At 33.3% G+C, this 22,270-nt stretch overlaps 1 protein-coding gene across 1 annotated transcript in view; it reads left to right on the top strand.

The window, feature by feature from the left end:
- ASCC3 (activating signal cointegrator 1 complex subunit 3) overlaps positions 1–22,270 on the top strand; it is a 344,494-nt gene that overhangs the window by 84,778 nt on the left and 237,446 nt on the right. The window contains 2 exon segments of the mRNA XM_044004344.1: positions 4,829–4,993; positions 16,704–16,880. Coding sequence (XP_043860279.1) covers positions 4,829–4,993; positions 16,704–16,880 — 342 coding nt within the window.

Genomic DNA, 22,270 nt, shown 5'->3' with positions numbered 1-22,270 from the left:
AAAACGGCTGATATTTAGGAGTACTTTGGATTTAAAGGGACAGGGTAGGGGAGATTTCTTACTCAACCAGAAGATCAGAAGACGGAGATTCAGCTTTCCTCTTCATGGTCAGCCATCTGTAAGGCGCTAAAATTCTAGCTATACTATCTATCGCCAATAAATTATAAGCTTTAGCAATAGTTTAGAATTTAAGCATTTATTAAGGAGAATAAGAATCTGATAAAGAGAGAAGGAAAGGCCTAGATTCATCTATCTATCTCAGGGAGCTACAGTTCTGCTCTGCTTCCCACAAGAGTCCTGGCGAAAAGAGCCAGAGCATCAGCCTTGCCCCCTCTTCCTCCCACAAGCAAATCCCACTTCCTGATGCCAAAGAAAAGCTGCATGGTCTTGCCCTCAGAGGCCTTCTCCTCATGGTGGAACTTTCCTACAGTAAGTCTCCAGAAGGTGGTATCATTCCAATTGTTACAGAATTATGCCCAAAGGGCTATAAAGCTGTGCATACCCTTTGACCTAGCAATACCACTTTTGGGTCTCTCCCAAAGAGATCAAAAAAAAGGTAAAAGGACCCATATGTACAAAAATATTTATAGCTGCTCTTTTTGTGGCAGCAAGGAATTGGAAATTGAGGGGTTGCCCATCAGTTGGGGAATGGCTGAAGAAATTGTGGTATATGAATGTAATGGAATTCTATTATATTGTAAGAAACGATGAGCAGGCAGAGTTCAGAGAAACCTGGAAGGACTTGCATGAACTGATGATGAGTGAGATGAGCAGAACCAGAAGAACACTGTACACTGTATCATCAACATTGTGTGTTGATCAACTGTGATGGACTAGATTCTTCTCACCAATGCAATGGTACAGGAGAGTTCCAGGGGACTCATGATGGAAGGGGATCTCCAAATCCAGAAAAAAAAAAAAAAGAACTGTGGAGTATAGATGCTGCCTGAACCATACTATTTCTTTTGTTTTTGGTGCTGTTTTTCTATTTTGAGGTTTTTCCTCATTGCTCTGATTCTTCTCTTATAACATGACTAATACAGAAATATGTTTAATGTTATTATATATATGTTTAATGTTTATATATATATATATATATATGTATATATATATATATATATATATATATATATATATATATAAACTATGTCAGATTACCTGCTGTCTAGGGGAGAGGGGAGGGAGGGGAGGGAGGGAGAAAAATCTGAAATTGGAAAGCTTGTATAAACAAATGTTGAGAACTATCTTTACATGTAACTGGAAAAAAAATACTTTTATCAGAAAAAAAAAGTGTTCATTTTCAAAGTACAAGTTGCATTTTGTATTTTCCTATATCTGCTTAATTCCTTAAGTGAAGTTTTGATTATATATTATTTTCTAATAAACAATAGAAACTATGAAAAATGTAAAAATTACCACAAACACATATATACATATCTAAGTATGTATATATATACACATGCATTTATATATGTGTTTACATGTATAAAAACATGTGTATACATATATACACACACAGTAGAGGGGAGAAAGGAAGAATAACAAATGGCCAGCTTTATTTCTGTTTTGGCCTAAATGAATTTGCTTGTCTGAGAAAACCTCATAAGTCAAAATACTTTTGTACCTGAATATTTTTCACTTTTTATTTGTTAATCATTAATTGAAAGATGTAATCTTTGACTTAGCTATAAATTGTTCATACTTAAGAGATCTTAATGCTTTATGTCTGTTTGTATGCATACATGCATGCAAATTGAGAGCAGAGGAAGGAAAATTTTAAAATGCAAAGAGGGATATCATTGGCAGTAAGGTATGTATATTCATTATCTTATCCCCAGAGTAAGGTATCTAGTGAACATTGTTAGGTCTAACAGTGCTATTGGCATCAGAGTTGACATTGGTTTATCAAGGGATAGTCCATCCATAATGAGTTAGAAAATTAGCTCTATAAACTGGTCTGACATTTTAGATTTAATCCTTCATTTACAGTATTTAGGATTGTTTAAACTTACAGGTTGAATGAAATGTGTGTATTTTATAATGTAGACCTGGATTTTGAAAAGTCTATAAAGCTGTCCTGTCTCATCTACAACTATAGCTATTAACTGTGACAATTATGTTAACTACAGGATGACCAATTTTAACCTAGAAATTACCCTCCAAAAATTATTTTTTACTATCAAATTAGATGTTCTTTTGGTGTTGTTCTTAAACATAGTGCTATCATAAAAACACATATCTTTGTAATGATTTTCCCATATATGCTTTTGTATTTCTTTCCCAAGTGTTTAACATCAGACTGTTCACATAGTAAATGTTTAATAAAGTGTTTAATAAATAAAGTTTCTTTTTATTACTCATTCATTTATATTTCTCTTGAGTACAATCAATCTTCTTGATTAGAATATCATCTTAGTACAGGAAGGGGGAAGGGAACAAGCATTTATTAAGCATCTATCATATGCCAGGCACTGTTCTGAGTGCTTTATAAATATCTCATTTTTGATCCTCACAACAACCCTGTGAGGTAGCTTATTATTATGCCCATTTTCAGTTGACATATCTGACACTGACTAAGGTTAAGTGAGTAAAATTACACAGCTATTAAGTATCCGAGGTCAAATTTGAACTCAGGTCTTCCTGACTCCAAGCTATTGCACCACCTAGCCACCTACAATAAAAAGAATCAGTCTAACTATCTAATAGTGATATATTTAGGTATGTCTTTGTTAGAAAAAGTCCTTACTACAATAAACAGCAGTAGATCCTACAGTAATTTAAGAGTCCTATTGATAAGATATAATTGTTTATTTGTAGAATATTTGCTGATTGTGACATGTTAATGTGTCTTTTCAATAAATGTTTTTATAACAGAATGTCACAGAAAGTTACTACCTCAACTAAACTAGGTAGTATTTCATAACTTCTTAGATGTTTTTCTTTTCATTTTCACTTATCTCCTTCCTTTCTTGTGTACTATATCAGTTACCCTGCAAGATAAGATAGCATAGGTATTAATTTTTTTTTGATTTACTTATTTTTTTTTACTAAATGGAGGACCTAATTTAAATTTTCTCATGATAAAGGGCCTATTTTAAGAAATCTGTGCAGTAACTTTTTTCAGAGATGTTACTACAGGTGTCACTCCTTCTCTCCCCTTTCTCATCTTAATTGTAATAAAAAGAACAACATATTTTGATCTTAAGTGGTTTTTATAAAAGATTTTTATATAAATGTCACCAGTGTTATACTTTTACAACTACAGTAACTAGAGCAAAATTCCAACATTATAGTTAAAGAAATATATTCTTACCCTTGGTTTGTTATGTATATATGCATATGATATATGATCTGATATGAAACTCCCATTGCAGAGTAAATTGTATCCTCTATTCCATATAATGGTCACTAATCTTTTAAGTGACTTGCCCAGGGTTACACACTAGTAAGTGTCAAGTGTCTGATTCCGAATTTGAACTCAGGTCCTCCTGAATCCAGGGCCGGTGCTTTATCCACTGTCCCACCTAGCTGCTCCTGGAAAGGACAATTTTTAAAGGCCTATTCATATTCTATAGTTTGTTTAATTTCATCTCAGTTCTTTAGCTTTGACACACATCTTTACTTTCTCACTTTCTTTGTACAGATTTATTGGTGGAGGAAGTTGAGCATTTAATCAGTAGTTCTTTGATATGAATGTTGTTTTGCAATATACATAGTATGTATATATTTTAGGGATAAGGTCCTTATGTAACAGTAGATTCCAGCAAAATCCTTCTCCGATACAGTTTAGTGTCATGGCAGCAACCTGTATTCTTGACCCTTGTAGAATCCAAGCTCTGGAAGATTGGATTGAATACCAAGCTGGAAAGGCTTTGAGCACAAACTTCAATATAGGGTTTATTTCTATAGGGTTTAAGAGTTATGTAACTGAATTTGGAGAGGATCATCACAATTATTTTTGTCTACAATAATTCTCAAAATCTATGAAATCCTAAAGGGTCGCATAGATGCAGGATAATCCCTGTTCCTTGAAGTACTAAAATATAGCCTTTTGCCTTGTAGCATGCAACATTATAATGTTCCACCATTAGAGTATTAATAGAAATTTGAAATGAATTGTTTTCAAATTTTTTCAATTTTTTGCTTAAAATAATAGCATCTAGGGGAAGCTAGGTGGCACAGTGGATAGAGCACCAGCTCTGGAATCAGGAGGACCTGAGTTCAAATCCAGCCGCAGACACTTAACACTAGCTGTGTGACCCTGGGCAAGTCACTTAACCCCAATTGCCTCACCAAAACAAATAAACAAAATAATAAAATAATAGCATCTAAATGTTTTAAACATGACATTTTTTTGTTTTCTTTTAGTCATGTATTTAAATTGCATTTTGACCTATTTAAGATATCAGTATTCTCAAAGCTGTAGTGTTATGATATTCTAATGATAGGAAAACCTTCTCTACAGGTTTGGGGGGTTTTTGCATCTAACTATGAAGGCCAGAAATAAGTTTTTGTTTTTAAGTCCTTTAGAATTTTATATTGTGTGTAGGGGGTGTGTGTATGTATATGTATATTATATACATACATGTAATATATACAAAATATAATATATGTATATAAAGTGTATATGTGATATATAGAATTTTAAGACATTTTACTATATCCTGAATTTATCCCTCATAGGTATTAGGTTTTATTTAAAGGTAACCACTATTACTGAATTATGCGTGACAGAATGCTATTCACTCATAATACTAACACACTATTTGCTACAGGTTAACATGAATTGTTCTTCCTTTGGATTGAAATTTTTCTTACTCCTTTACAGATGCTTGTAACTACACCCGAAAAATGGGATGTAGTAACAAGAAAGAGTGTTGGAGATGTAGCCCTTTCCCAGCTTGTAAAGCTCTTGATTCTTGATGAAGTGCATCTACTGCATGAAGATAGAGGACCTGTATTGGAAAGCTTAGTTGCACGAACCTTACGACAGGTAAGACAAAGTTATTTCATTTCAGAAACTCATTTGGGTAATAGAATGATTCAGATTATTTGAAATGGATCTGTTATTAATTATACTAATATATGACTTCCCTCAGTACAAATGGCAACATCTTTATGTATATAGTAAGAAAATATTAATACGTGGCATTTTTAAGGACACTAATTATTTTACTATAAAGAAATGCAGAAATACTTTCTGTTAATTTATCTAACACTTGAACCAATTTTTCCTATTGCAGAATTTACTGTTTTCTAAGTGTTTTTCATGATCTAAGGCATGTAAAGCAAAATTTAAATTATAAAACAAAATTAAAATGTTGACTTAACAAAATAAAAATTTATTATATAATTTGAAAGAAATAATGGCCCCCGATTAAAATTTATCAGCAAAAGAGACAATCTCCATTTGATAAGCAGTCAAAAAATATAAATAGGCATGTTTCAGGGGAAGAAATACAAGCTATAAATAGCCATATGAAAAAACGCCCCAAATTGCTAACAGTTAGGGAACTGCAAATTAAAATAACCTCAAGTTCTCTCGTTGTATCCTTTATATTGGTAAAGTTGCCCCCCAAAAAGTAAATGATAAATGCTAGAGGATCTGTGGGAAAACAGACACATTAATGTGTTTCTGGTGGAGCTGTGAACTGGTCCAGTCATTCTGAAAAGCAGTTTAGAATTATGCCCTAAAAGCTATTAAAGTGTGCATACTCTTTGACACAGCCATACTCTTACAAATTTAAATACAAAAAAGGTCAAAGAAGGAGGAAAAGGACCTCTATATATAAAAATAACTTTAGAAACTTACTTTGCATTGGCAAAAATTAGAAATTTTGAGTGTATGCATTATATTTTATAAATGTGGTGGAATACTATTGTACTATGAGAAATGATGAAGGGGGGATAGTTTCAGAGAAACCTGGAAAATCTTGTATAAACTGATGCAGAGTGAACTGAATGGAAACTAGAAAAAATTTTTATTTAGTAACAATATTGTAAAGACAAGCAACTTTGAAAGACTTAGGAATTCTGCTGAACACAATGACCAATCACCATACAAGGGGATTCATAATAAAACGTGTTACCTATCTGAGAGGTAGTGAACCTAGAATGCAGATTGAGATATATTTTGGCAATTAATTTTGCTTAACTAAACATGTTTGCAACAGATTTTGTTTTTCTTCCATTGCAAGTGAGTAGGTATTTTTCATGCTTTCTTAATGGGGGTAGAGGTGAAAGAGCTAGAAGGAAGAGAAGGCAGACTTATGGGGATTGAAAAAGTAATTAAAAAAAGAAATAATGTTCCTTATCTTCTTTTTTTTTTTTTTGGCTGGGAGGGGGGACGTTGAGGCAATTGGGGTTAAGTGACTTGCCCAAGGTCACACAGCTAGTATGTGTCAAGTGTCTGAGACCGGATTTGAACTTGGGTCCTCCTGACTCCACGTCTGGTGCTCTATCCACTGCGCCACCTAGCTGCCCCACCTTATCTTCTAAATTACAAAGTACTCATACATTGTTATTGTACATGGAAAACAAGTTTTATTCTTTTGGTTTGTTATTCCCCTCATTCTTTTCTCATCATGAACAAAATGAAACTTGATGGTTTAATAGATTAATCTTATTCATTCTATGTAATATGGAATTGATTAAATGTGAAACAAGGGACCTGTAACCTAGGATGAGATTATGCTTCTGGTTTTCTAGAAAATGTTTTCAAATTAACAGATTGTGAACATCATGATAATTGCTGATAACCATTATGTTATGCTCATGCTGTTGCATTGTACACTTCAGATTCTGGCTTTGAACTAAGAAGTCTTACAAAGGATTAATATGTTATCAGAGACTGATGGCAAGCTTGATGAAAACCATGACAAAATTCACATTAATTTATGTAATAAAACTGTATATTCACCCACAAACTTCAATTTGTAAATGGGTTTTGTTCTAAAAGTTTATTTTTAGGTCAGTTATTTGAAACTTATACAGTACAAATGTTGTTAGTGGTGCTTAGTTTCTCAAGCTAACTCATAAGAGGCATACTGTAGAAATATTGGACCTTTAGAAGGAATATCAAAGAATGTTGTGTTCTGCTAAGTTCACAAAAAGGAAAAAAATTAAAATCACTTAAGTGATTTTTATATATCTTGAATTTTGGTGCTTAAGAAAAGTCTTTTTCATCATTCCTTTCAACAAGCAAGTATTAAGTATCTACTATATGCCAGGTATGGTGGCAGGCACAGGAGATACAAAAATCCCTATATTGAAATGGGGGTGTGACAGAGGGGAGGCAGTAGGATTTGTGCCCGGATAAATAGATTCAGGGTTTAATTGTGGGTAGGGATTAGAGGTACAATAGTACTTGGAAGAATCAGGAATGCCTCTTGCAGGAGGATTCACTTGGCCTAAATCTGGTGGGGAGCTAAGGATTCTTATCAGCAAGTAGTAATAAAGTGCCTGCTAACTTCTCAGGCAACTGCACTTTGAGGGATAGCATTCCAGACTTGGGGAACATGCTGGGCAAAGGCACAGAAATGGAAAATGGGTCAGCTCTAAACTTAAGAAGTCATAATTTTGAGAGACAACAGAACATTTTACCAGTTGTTAGCCAAAAGTCATGACTCCAGAAGACATGGGTAGTACCTTGATTTATTACAAGAGAAAGGCACATGCATGTGGGGACTCTATGGAGGCAGCAATACAGACAGAGCCTTGGATATTTATGGGGCGCAGCAAAAAAGGAGATTTCATGGGAGGAGTGGAGGGCAGTCCCCTCTCAAATGGGAGTGGCATGGGAGGAGAAAGGGAGCAATAGGGAAGGGAGAGGAAGAGGGAACAGGAGGACTTGAGAACATCGGACCTTGGAAGAAGGATGTTCTGCTTATCTGAAAGGGTCTCAGCTGCACAAAGGGTTTATTAGTCTGGGCTAGAATGGCCAGAGGCAGGTTTGTAGCTGTCTTGGCTTCAAAGGCACTGTGAGTTTATTAGAGTTCAGTTGTAAAAGATCACTGTTATGTTAGTTTAGGGGTTCTTCATCTCTGGAAAATAGGGCAAGTCAAGAAAACAAGCTGGGGTGGGGTGGGGCGCCCTAACACAATTCATTCAAGGGTATAAGGAATCAATACAGAGTGAGCCAAAAGTCATGAAAGGTTTTCAATATTTAAATAATTCCTTTATTTTTTGTTTTTGATTTACAATAGCATCATATATATGAAATTAATTTACATTATGTGTGAAAAATCAAATCTCATAAATGATAAAAAATAATTTTAAAAAGTTATTAAAACATTGTGAATTTTGGCTTACCTTGTATTAAGAAGCAATTAAAACTTTGTAGATGTGAATAATAATAATTAGTGTGGGCTCAAATATTCCAGAGGAGTCGACTTTATCTTTAAATTGCTTGGTCATTACCAGGAAAATGGCTTATAAATGTCTTCTCTCAGGAGAGAACTTTGATATCAAGTGTTTTTCTCCTTTCTTCTGAGATTCTTTGTATGAAGATTTTTGGAAGAGATAAGGGATGTATTGTGTAAGGGAGCAAAATTTGAATATTTAAGAATTCAAATACTTGGGGAGTGGGATGGATAGGCAAGTGGTGTCTCCCCTACCAAAAGCTATATATAAATTTGTTTATTTAGTATGTGTTTTCTAGCAAGCAATATTAGTTCACTTACAAAGTATCATGCTTCCAAGTTGCAAAAATTATAGGTAGCAAACATAGTCTCATATGAATTACAGGAAGCTTCATAGGAACCACAGACCAGACATTGTGGCATGAATCACAGCATCTGAACCTGCCACAGCATTGCAATCTTAGCATGTTCAAAACAGAAAGAGTTTTTCCTCTAAAATGTATCCCTTGTCCCCCATTTCTACTGAAAACATAACCTTGGAGTTGTCCATGACTATTCACCCAATATTAATCAGTCATCATTCTACACTCACTCATTAAGCTTTTATTCATTTTACTTTTGTCTTTGAATCCTAGTACTTTGCACATGAAATATTAATTATAAATGGGGTTTTTTGTTTGTTCGGTTTTTTAATTGAAAAAAACTGATCTAAAGCAGCCATGCAGGTAGGTTAAAGTTATTGCTGACTTTACCCCACAGTAATATTCTGTTTAGGTAAAGTAGGATGGAGGGAAAGTCAGTTAGCAATAGTAACTGTGAAATGATGAGCAGGAAAACTTGGAAAGACTTACATGAGCTGATACAAAGTGAGATGTACCGTATACAAAGTAACAGCAATATTGTAAGATGATCAGCTGTGAATCACTTGGCTATTCTCAGCAATGCAGTGATCCAAGACAGCTCTTAAAGGACTTATGAAAAATGCAATCCATCTTCAGAGAAAGAACTGAAGGTGTCTGAATACAGATTGAAGCATATTTTTTTAGTTTCTTTTTCTTAAGTTTTTTTGGTCTGTTTTCTTTCACAACCTGCCTAATGTGGAAATGTTTTGCATGACTACACATGTATAACTTATATTGAAATGCTTGCATTCTTAAAGGGGCTGGTGGGGTGGAGAGGGAGGAAGATAATTTGGACCACAAAGTTTTAAAAATGGATATTTAAAATTTTTTTTACATGTAATTGGGGGGAAAATAAAATTCTAAATAAATGGGAAAAAATGAAAAAAATAAAATACTTCTTGGTTATATATGACTTTTACTATATTGGAGGCAAGATATCTTTTTGCATTTGATTATCAATTGTACAACTACAGAGAAAAGGCCAGTGGAGTACCAAGACAGCCATAAGATTTTATAATGGGACTACATGGGAAAATAGGTTTTGTTGTGCAGTTTCTGTAAAACCATCATTCTTTTTATTAAAATATATCAGTATTTAATGCTAACTGTTTCCTGTAGATGGTAGTATTGTATTCAACACAATAGCATTTTCATGGAGGTTATAGGCAGTCATGGCACAGTATGGAACCTGCAGGATTTTGAAAGCTTCTGTGCATTGGGCATTTTAAATCTCTTTCAGGCATTATGAATACTTCAGAGAAATTAAAGCAACATGTGGGGAAAATGTTAATTCAAACTGAAATTAGTTTAAACTCTAGTATTGAGCTGATTTCAGAATTGTTGCATTTTTATGTCAATTCAGAAAGGACAAAATAAGTTTTCCCCACATTGATTAAAATCCCTTATAAAACTTTCCATTATGTTTGGACCCTGAAGAAGTCAGTCATATTTTTTTTGTCATCATTGTATGTGTCTTTGCATTTCATCTTAGAATTTATGCCTGGATAACTAATATATAAAAATAAATGTGTGTGATAAAAATACTGAAAGGCATGTTATGTCTTTTTCAGATATTAAAATGTAGATGATTTAAATTGATTTTTTAGGGAAATTTTTTCTATTTTCTCTTCCAGGATATTATAGATTTAACATCAGAAAGAATTTTTTAAATAAAAAAATGTTTAAAAAAACTTGTAATTTGATGGTTAAAGTTACAGAGTCGCCAACAATAACAGGAATGTAAAGCTAAAATGATCTACTCTTTTTTTTTTCCAAGTTTTTTTCTAACTTCAAAATAGCAGCACCATATAATTCATTAGGATATAATGTCCTAAGAGCAGGGATTGTTTCACCTTTGTTAATAGTCATTAGGACAGTGCCTGCCACAGTCAGTTCTTTAAAAATGCTTGTTGAATGATTTGTTTTAATAGGTTTTCAAAGATTGCTAATAATTTTTTTTTGAGTTGGAGATTTGTTTCTATTTTTTAGATAACAAGATCTGCTTAAATATTTAAAGGTTTCTTCTGTTTTTGCAAGGTTTGTAATTGTGTCATTGTCACGGTGTTCATTTTTGTATTGCTTTGTAGTTTAATGTAATTTAGCCATCTATGTCCATCTAACAAAACAATTTATTAGCTATATCTGAAAAAAACTTGTTGTGGAGTTGTGATAGTGCTGCTGGTCGGGTTCATATGATAACAGAAAGTTTATTTATAAAGAAAAGGTTAATCCTAATAATTTTAAATACTTAAATGGCAAAGAGGCCAACCTAACTATTTGAAATGGTTAGGATTAACCTTTCCTTTTATTATCTGTGGCTTTTTGCCATTCTAAATTAGAGTATATTTCTTGAATAAAAATGTTTGTTGCTTTATGTGGACCTAGTTTCTGTGTCCATCCTTTAGTACTCAGATTTATCCTGACATCTCCTAAGAAATTTGTTAATAGTATTTCACCCCAATATCATTATTCCCTGAAGTCCTGATAAACAAAAGGTCTTATTTTATTTTATGCTTTTTAATTTTGACTCTCCAGTTATTTGGCTCTCCAATTATTTTTTAAGTGTTTGGTGGACAATGTCCAGATCTGATTGTTCTTTCAGATAATTCAGAGTGCTGCCCTGTGTACCTACCAGGCAAGCATGTGGCATATGCTCAACAAACAGACATTAATATTAAATTCATACAAGTATAAATTAATAACTAATAAATTTCCCCTTAGAACAACAAATAAGTTTGCACATTGGAAAAGCAAAATGTAAAAAGCAATAATATGAAAAAATACTGAATTTTGTCATTGGGCATTATACCCAGGCTTTGCTTCCAGGCAGTTGCTATTATAGTTTATCCTGTTTATTATTTATTTTCTTATTTTCTTTCTTCACTTCCTCCCAACCTAGTAGAAAAAAAGGAAAACTAAGCCCATATTTTATATTTATATGTATATATCTATATATCTCTACACACACACACACACACACACACACACACACACACACATATATATATATATATATAAATCAAACAAAACAAATTTCCATATTGACCATGACCTTGCAAAACTGTTTGTCTCATTTTGCATATTTAGTCCATTATCTCTCAATCATGAGATTGATAGCATTCTTTGTCATTGGAGCTCTGGAATCATGGTTGATCATGGCATGGATAAGAATCAGTCTTTTTTTTTAATTGTTCATTTTTATAGTATTATTGTATTGGTATAAATTGTTTTCCTAGTTCCTCTTATTTCACTTTGCATCACTTCATACAAGTCTTTTCAGCTTCCTCAGAAATTATACATTTCATAATTTCTAATGTAGTAGCATTTTATTACATTAATATGCCATAATTTGTTAAATCATTTACCTTGAGGGAAAGCTTTCTGTATTCTTTCCTAAAATATTTGAGTACTGCTTTTCTTTTTAGGATAAAGGTTATTTTAAAGGACATATTTTGCTCTCTTTATCCTTTGATCAGTGATAAGCTAATCTTATATACAGATAATAGTGTAAGTTATCATCCCTTGATAGCATAGTGTGAAAGCTGACTTAAGGTCCTTCCATCCTTCCATCTACTTTGCAATCTTGAAATCATCTTAATTATCCTCTTTACTATATTTTCCACACAGATGCTAAATTATAATATTCCTAAAACACAGGTATGGTTATGTCACTTGATAAACATCAAACCATTTGCTCTTCCATTGCTTCTGGGATGAAATACAAACTCTGGAGAACAGAAAGATACTATTTGAGATTGAAGACACTTGAGTCCAAAACTGTGGGGGTGGAGAAAAGGAAAGACACTGTTCACATTCACTCATATGCTCATTGCATTTTAAAAATTAATACTTGGTTCTGTCCTTCTTACATGTTTACTTCTTGGGGACCATTAGAAGGCAAAATACCCTTCTAATTGATCCTCCTGCCTGAATTATCTCCCCACTCCAATCCTTCACACAGCCTACAGAGTGATTTTTCCCTAAAGCTAGGTTTGACAATGTCACCTTTACTCAATAAACTCAGTTGCAAAGTCCTTTGTTATTTAAAGCTCTTCACAACATAACTGCTCCCCACTTTTTTAGTCTTCTTATACTTTACTCCCCACTACATGTATTCTACAGTCCAGTTATACTGGCCTAGTTGCAGATTCTCACACTCCATATGTCATCTTCTACCAGTCTGCCTTTGCATTGTTTGTTTGTTTGTTTGTTTTGGTGAGGCAATTGGGGTTAAGTGACTTGCCCAGGGTCACACAGCTAGTAAGTGTCAAGTGTCTGAGGCTGGATTTGAACTAAGGTCCTCCTGAATCCAGGGCCAGTGCTTTATCCACTGCGCCACCTAGCTGCCCGCCTTTGCATTGTTTGTCCCTCTTGTCTAGGATGATCTTCCCATTACCTCTGCGTCATAAAATCCTTGGCTTACTTAGAGAATTAGCTCAAAAACCTTCTTCAGTAAACCTTTCCTGCTCACCCCAGCAACTAGTGCCATCTCCTTTCAAGTTACCTCTTATCTACTCTGCATGTATCTTGTGTGCTCCTATTTAATGACATTTTATGTGCTCCCTTAGTAAATAATCTCCAAGAGACCAGGGATAGCTTTTGCCTCTTTGTTTTCTCTCTCTCTCTCTTTTTTTTTTTTTTGGTCCACAGAGCTTATTAATACAGTGCCTGGCACATAGTAAACACTTAATATGTGTGTTTATTATTTGGTTGCTACTATTCTTCTCACATTCTTTTGTCATTGTAACTGACTACATAGGCTTGAGCATTTTTTGTTTGTTTTTAGTGAAAAGGCATTTTTAAAATACTTATTCTCTGTATCAAACATATATAAGCTCTGAGGGTAACAAATAGATAAAATGAGAGTCCCTGCTCTCAAGGTATTCACACTCTAATTGGCAGCTGTAGCATACATAAGAGAGTTCAGCTATAGGGAGGCGAGTCAAATAATCCACTTAACATCCCTGGTGAAAATGGGAAGCAGTTTTGTTTTGTTTTTCTAGAGAGCTATGTCATATTTATTTATTTGTATACTATATTTAATTTTTTAAAATTTAGTGTTCTAAAAGAAGAAAGAGCATTTACATTTGTGCAACAGAATACAAAAAGATGTTTGTACTTGAAACCATGGATCACCACTTCATACCACTTTGCTTTCAAAATTTTTCTGGCTGTCTATGTTTCCTTCCGAACTTGTTTCTCTAATGTGCATTTTAAAAAATGTTGAATGACCCTCTTTATTGAGGCTTGAGGTAAGCTGTTATTATTCTCAACCTACCTTCTTAAATTAAAACCAGAATGGGGGAAGGAACCTTATAAAAAATAAATATAACAAATCAAAACATATCTGTACAGTAATATATTGTGCCTTGGTTCCATCAGTTCTCTTACAGGGTATGTTATATGGAATATAATAGTTTATCATTAGACTTCCAGTCACCATTGGTCATTGCATTTTTCATAGTTTTAAAGTTTTTCAGAATTGTTTGTCTTTGAAATTTTATTGTTACTGTATGTATAAGTTGTTCTCTTGGTGAGAGTTCTTCTCACTTCATTCTACATCAGTTAACACTTCCAGGATTCTCTGAAATCTTGTTTTCCGTCATTTTTTCAGCACAAAAATATAATAGTATATTCCTTTTAATCTCTTCTCTTCAGACACTCAAAACAAAATGAATCCATTCTCTAGTTACTGTTTTGCATATCTATCTACCCATCTGTCTGTGTGTATAAATATGTGTGTATGTTTGTACATGTATGTATATCATTTATATCTTTGGAGCTTTCCTTGATATATTATGTGAAATATTATTCTTGACCTTACTGTTGCTAGAATGGTTTATTTGTTGTTCTCCCTTTAAAACTTTCTATCTTTGTGTCATTAATAGCCTATTACTCCTTCTCCAGAACGCTTTCCTTCCTCACCACCAATTCTTATATTCCCTAGCTTCCTTGAAAGCACGGCTCAGGTGACAGTTTGTAGTCTAAGGTTTTTCCTGGTCTCCCAGGTAATACTGCTTTCTCCCTTCCCCATTTTTTTCTTTAAATTTTTAAAATTAAAAAATATCCACCTTCTCCTGTCTTCTCATCATCCCCTAAATAAAGAAAAACAAAAGCTTTGTAACAGTTTTGCAGTCAAGGAAAACAAATTCCTATACTGGCCATATCCAAAAATACATGTTTCACTCAGCACATTGAGTCTATGAAGAGGTAGGTAGCATGTTTTATCATAAGTCCCTTTGAGTAGTGCCTGGTCATTGCACTGATTAGAATCTTCCAGAGGTAGCCAGGTGGCACATTGAATAGACCTAAGTGCAATCTGGTCGACGCTTACTGGCTATGTAACTCTGTGTAAGTCATTTAACCTCTGTTTGTCTCAGTTTCCTCAACTGTGAAATAGGAATAATGATAGCACCTACCTTGCAGTCTTGTTGTGAGGATCAAATGAGTGAATATTTGTAAAAAGTGCTTAGTACAGTTCCTGGTTTCCCTTTCCCACTTGTATTCCCTTCTTTATCTTTACACTGCTATCATTTTATGCATTGTTCTTCTGTTTCTACTCACTTTACACTGCATCAGTTCATACAAATCATTCTAGGTTTCTCTGAAATTGACTTCTTTATAATCTTACAGCACAATCATATTGGTTTTATAGACTTAAAATTTGTTCTGTAGTTGATGATTTCCCCCTTAATTTCCAGTTCTTGGCTACCAGAAAAAGAGCTACTATAAATATTTTTACATCTATGATTCTTTATCCTCTTTCTTTGATCTCTTTGGATTATAGATATAGTAGTAGCATGAGGACATGTGGAAAGTTTAGTCTTTTGGGTCTTAGTTTCAAATTATTTTTCAGAGTAGCTGAAAAAGTTCATAGCTCCACCAATATGTACATTATTGCGCTTGTCTTTCCCTAGCCTCACTAGCATTTGTTATTTTCCTTTTACTGTCAGTTTTTTGCCATTCTGATGGTGTTAGGTAGGACTCTACAATTGCCTTAATTTACATTTCTTTAAATATTATTCATTCGTAACATTTGAAAATATGATTACTAAAGTTTGTATCTGTTTTGTATTTACTTAGCTATGTGTATAATACTTTCCTGTAGTATAATGTCAGGCCCTAAAGATAAGATTTTTTTCCTTTTTTGTCTCTGCATCCCTGGCATCTAGCTCCTTGGGCCTTAAAAATTATTTGTTGAATTGGAATAAATTGTTAAATATACTTTGCTTAAAGATCTTTAATGAGGAGAAACCTACCGACCCTTTCCACTCCACCCCTTATACAATACATTCTACTTTTGGATAGCTCTAAGGATTAGGAAGATTTTCTTTAAATTACTCCTAAATCTGGCTTTCCCCCTTTGCTGGTAGTTCTTCCCTTTGGGAACCAACAGAATGTTGTTGGTTTTTTTTTTTTGGTTTTGGTTTTCTTTTTTGATCCAACACATACTCTCTCACATACTTGAAGGAAACTATCAGGTTTTACTTTTCTCCTCTTCCCAGGCTATACATTCTTCATTCTTTCAACTAATCCTTATACAGCATCTTTTTTTTGCCATCTATCATCTTGGTTGTCATTTTTTGGATACTCTTCTGCTTTTCAATATCCATCTCTAAGTGGGGTGCACAGAACTACACGTATTCCTTACCAATGGGGTCTTTTCAGGATAGAATGCATTGTATGGTTACTTCCCTAGTCCTCGATACTAAGTACCATTTAATATAGCATTAAAAATCACATTGAATCACATTAACTTTCTTGGTTTGCTGTATCACACTGTTGACTTCTATTTATATTACGTTTAATATAACCTCTCCATATCATTTTCAGATGAACTACTTTCTAACCATGCTTTTTCTATTTTGCACTTATGAAATTGATTTCTGTTACCCAAATGTAAGACTTCACATTTATCATGTGTTATTTTTCATTCATATAGGTTGAATCTACACAGAGCATGATAAGGATTTTGGGACTTTCTGCTACATTACCCAACTACCTCGATGTTGCTACTTTTTTGCATGTCAATCCTTATATTGGACTTTTCTACTTTGATGGTCGTTTTAGACCAGTACCTCTTGGACAGACATTTTTGGGAATTAAGACAACAAATAAGGTAAACATTCACTTTGAACAATTTAATTTTTAAAAGTATGTTTGGTGACAGGTTGCTTCAATAGCAAAGAATCTAATACCTTAAGTATATTATATGAGTCTATTAATCTTATTTTTCCCAAGCTTTGGCCTTACTACTTTACCTGAAGCATCCCCAAAAGCTATTAATTTGCTTTTATGTAACTCTTAAGAGCAATTCCACTAATATACATTCTAACTTATACCAGTTTCTTAATATTCACTTTTGCAAATTCTTTTTGAATTGTTTGTATTCTTTCCTGAGAGTCCACATATAGTACCATTCATAAATTTGGCATAATTAGGCACTCATAAATTTGACATACTTAGGAACAAGATTTATGTAAATCAGTGAAATCTGTGGTTTAAGGAGTTTATTAGTTACCAATGTACCACTAAAATATATTTGGAAGAAGAAAGAGTCAATATAACTGAGTAAGAAGAAGTACTTGAGCCTGTCTTCTTACACTCTCCACAATAATCTAGAAAATGGACCAGACCAAATTCTGCTTGGGAAAATTTGAGTAGAGGGCAGGGGAACAGGTGGAAGGGAAGGAAGAATGGGAAACATTATCTCACATAAATGCAGTGCTAAAGTAGTTTATAAAACAAGAAGGAGAGGAAGTACGTGGTGACCCTTGAACCTCACTCCCATCTGAATTGCTTGAAGGTAGAAAGAATACATGTATACACACACAATTGTGTGTATGGAAATACATCTTTCCCAATAGGAAAAAAGGTGAGGAAAGGTTTACAAGAAACAAGGGAAAATTAGAGGTGGGGTAGATTAAGGGAAACATTAGTCAGAAGTAAAGCAGATGCTTAAAAATGGGGCAGGGAAAAAAGAGAAAAGAAAGTGTAAAAGAAGATGGAGGGGAAATATACAGTTAGCAATTCTAACTGTAAAGTTTGAATGGGACGAACTCAGTCATAAATCAAAAGAGGATTATTGAATGGATTAGAAGCTAGAATCCAGCAATATGCTTTTTTTTTTTTTTTTTAGTGAGGCAACTGGGGTTAAGTGACTTGCCCAGGGTCACATAGCTAGTACTCCTGACTCCAGGGCTGGTGCTCTATCCACTGTGCCACCTAGCTGCCCCCAGAAATGTACTTTTTATAAGAAATACACTTAAAACAGAAGGATATACAAAGAGTTAAAGTAAGGAGCTAGAGCAAAGTCTCTTATGTTTCAACTGAAGTAAACAAGAAGGGGTAGCTATCAGGATCTCAGACAAAGCAGAAGGAAAAATAGGTCTAATTAATGGATGTTGTAAGGGGCTAAAATTTTTAGCTAAACTATCTAAAATCTAATGAGTGGTTGCCAATAAATTAAAAGCTTTAGCAAGAGTTAGACTTTTAAGCATTTATTAAGGAGAATAAGAATTTGGTGAAGAGAAAAAGAAAAGCCTAGATTCATCTATCTATTAAAGGGAGAGCACATTTCTAGCTCCCTTCTCCACTGGAGTCCTCAGGAAATAGAGAGAGTCAGAGCGCCAGACTCCCCCTTCTTCCTCCCACAAGCAAATGCCACTTTCTGACGCCAAAGAAAAGACTCGACCTCAGAGACCTTCACCTCATGCTTTTCTACAGTAAGTCTCCAGCAGGTGGTGTCATTTCAATTGTTACAATATAAACAAGGAAACTACATTATACTAAAAGGTACTATAGACAGTGAATTAATGCCAGTACTAAACATATATGCACTGAGTGGTGTATCATCTATGTTTTTAAAGGAAAAGTTAAATTGGGTTACAGGAGATCTTAGATAGTAAACCCATAATAGTGGAGGACCTCAGTTTATCCCTTTCAGATCTACTGAAATCTTATCAAAAAAAATAAGCAAGAAAAAAGTTAAGGAACTGAATAGAATTTTAGAAAATTAATGTCTCATTAAACCCTGAAGAATATTGAATGAGAATAGAAGAGAATATATTCTTTTCTTTGTTGTATATGGCAGTTTCACAAAAATTGACTGTACTTTAGGGCATAAAAACTTCACAAACAATATTAGACACATTTTTTTTGTAATAAACATTTTTATTTATACTTTTAGGTTCCAATTTTTATCCCTCTTTCCCTCCCTCCCCTGCCCCCTTCCTGAGGTGGCAAAGAATCAGATATGGGTTATACATGTGTGATTATGTAAAACATTACCATATTTGTCATTTTGTACAAGAAAACTTGGTTAAAAGAAAAAAAACGAAAGAAAATGAAAAATAGCATGCTTCAGTCTGTTCCATCAATATTAGTTCTTTCTTTGGTGGTAGATATTATGTTTCATCAATAGTCCTTTGGAACTGTCGTGGATCATTATATTGTTGAGAATGGTCAAGTCATTCACAGTTCTTCATCAAACAATATTGCTATCTTTGTGCACAATGTTCTCTTGGTTCTGCTCACTTCACTGTACATCATTTCATACATGTCTTTCCAGGCCTTTCTGAAGTCATTCTGCTTGTTATTTCTTATTGCATAATAATATTCCATTACCATCACATACCACAGTTTGTTTAGCCATTCTCCAATTGATGGGCCTTCCTTTGATTTCCAATTCTCAGCCTCCACAAGAAGAGCTGCTTTAAAATATCTTTGTACAAATAGGTCTTTTTCTCTTTTTGGGGATGTCTTTGGGATATAAACCTAGCAGTGGTATTGCAGGGTCAAAGGGTATTCACAGTTCTGTAACCATTTGGGCAAATTGCTCTCCAGAATGTTTAGATCTTTTCATAACTCCACCAACAATGGATTAAACATATCTTTTACTGACCATAATGCAGTAAGTGCATGAAAAATAAAGGATTACTGAAACAAAGATTAAAAATTAATTGGAAATTTAATAACTTAATCTTAAAGAACGAGTGGGTCAAAGAACAAATCATATCAACAGTGAGTAATTTCATTAAAGATAATTATGACAATGAGACACCATACTAAAATTTGTGGGATGCAAACAACACAGTGCACATAAGAAAATTTAGATCTCTCCTTCGTTAAAAGAGAGAAAGAGCAGATCAATGAATTGATCATGCAGCTAAAAACAAAAAACAACCTAGAAAACCAACAAATCAAAACTACCCAACTAAATACCAAAATAGAAATTCTGAAAAACAAAGGAGAGATGAACAAAATTGAAAGTTGAAAAAAATATTGAACTAATAAATTAGGAGCTGATTAGATAAATTTATTTATATTTTTTAAATGAAGTGAAATATATTTAGGATATTTTTTCATCACTGTAATACATAATTACTCAGCATAATGCCTCGTTCTATCAAGCAAGTGACCCAGGATTACCAGAAGCTGTCAGCATTGTATGACCTTTTTGGCAGTTCTATAAAACTGTGATTCTATTAGAAGTTCATATGTCTATTATTTAAGGACAAACCTAGTTAAATTAAAAAAGACTCATTACTGAATTGGCAATTGGGTCATGAAATTTTCTCCCACAGCAACTATTAAAGATCAGCTTAGGCAGTTTGCATCAGTGGAGATAATATTGATGTCAGTGAAATTATTGATATTTGATATATTTAAGGACACAAAATTACACACAAAGTTCCTTATTACAACTCAATGACATCTAATCTTATTAAATACACAGGAAATATTTTATACACTAAATGTTTTATCCAAATAAATATTTTGATATACCTTAAAGATTCTTGAAAAATAGGACCTATTATTTCAAATGTTCCTTATAATTTTGTTTACATTATTAATTTGCTTGTTTTTCTTACTAAGTGCCTAGTAGAGTGCCACTAGCATCTTTCATTATACCCAGCACATGGTTGGTGCTTAATTAAGGCTTTTTTGCTTGCTTGATTGGTTTTTCTTGATTTCTTAATAAATAAGAATTCAGAGGCAAGGAACACAGACCTTGATGAATTTATCATAAATTCCAAATTTGTGGGGTCAAAATTACAAGATTATACTGTATCTGATTTTTTAAAGGCAAGCCAACAAAAATATGTTCCCAAATTATATTGGTATAAGAAGCATAGGTTTTACTCTTAACTTTAATGCATTTTAATACTGTCTTTGATTAACAATGCTTTTTACTTATAACTAGAATATAGAAAAACACAAAAATTGATAAAAATTTAAAGATAAAAAATTACTCTCCCTATATTAATTTACTCAATCTGCAGTGCAAAAGCAAAAAGTATCTTGGAACTGTAGGGAGCCATTTCATGTCTATACACAAAAGTATGGTTTACCATATGGTAGTTATTAAGGTGAACGTAATTTAACCTTCATTAATTGCTTCAAATGCCCTTCAGTAGTATTTGCTCTTACCTTTATTCAATCATGTCTTAATTTTTATTATATTATATAGTCTATTTCAAGTATATCATTAAGCAAAGACCAAGATCTATTTCTTACCTTAACCATAGGCTTCTTAATTTAAGTGAAAGTAGACTGTTTTTATGGAAAGCTATAGGATAAAATTCACTATTTGGGATACTCATCAATTTTTTAAATTTAATTTTTAAAATCTCATTACATAAAAAGGTAAATCACATTAGTCTAATTAATTTGAAAATTTTTTTTTTAACCAGGAACCAGTACAGTCACAGTTGCATAAAACAGTGTTAGAATGAGGATCATCTGATAACTATTGTTTGAGAATCATGGTGTCCACCACATATAAATTAAAATTAAGAACATTTATAATTCTTTTTTATCTTTTCTTAGGGAAAATCAATATAATTTAGAAATCAATGTATATGACCATTACCTTAAAAATAACTTTTTTTGTTAACCCTATGTAATACATACATTTTCACCTCCTGGGTTTTTTTTTTCCTCACTTTTTAAATATTCTTTGTAGGTTTTGATCCCTCACTTAGTAATGTCTAGCTCTTAATGACCCCAAGGACCATGCTGTTCATGGGGTTTTCTTGGCAAAGATACTGGAGTGGTTTGCTATATCCTTCTCCCGTAGATTAAGGCAAACAGGTTAAGTGACTTGCCAAGGGTTAAACATACATGTTCAAGGCTGGATTGGAACTTGGGTCTTCCTGACTCCAGGCCTTGCGCTCTGTCCACCAAACCATCTAGATGCTTCTAATATTCTTTTTAGTCCATTATTAATTTAGTATCCTTCAAAACTTCTTCTTTTTTGACCACTTTTATATCAGAATACTGATGATCTTACTATATTGTTTGTAATTGTACACATCTTGCATATTGTATGTATATAATTGTAATTGTATACGTTAAAGGAATTGTGTGTTTATATATATGTTATATGGAATGTGTTCTTTCCAGGATCACTGGCATAACATCAATTTAAGCCTGAAGATAAGTAAAAGTATTCTAAAATTCTTTCACTATAATTCTTGGTGGTTGGTAAAGTTATTTTTTAATTTT

Source organism: Dromiciops gliroides, chromosome 4 (assembly GCF_019393635.1).
Source record: "Dromiciops gliroides isolate mDroGli1 chromosome 4, mDroGli1.pri, whole genome shotgun sequence".
NCBI classification, from domain to species: Eukaryota; Metazoa; Chordata; class Mammalia; order Microbiotheria; family Microbiotheriidae; genus Dromiciops; species Dromiciops gliroides.
The sequence above is the reverse complement of the archived record's forward strand: the minus strand, read 5'-3'. Positions and strand labels throughout refer to the sequence as shown.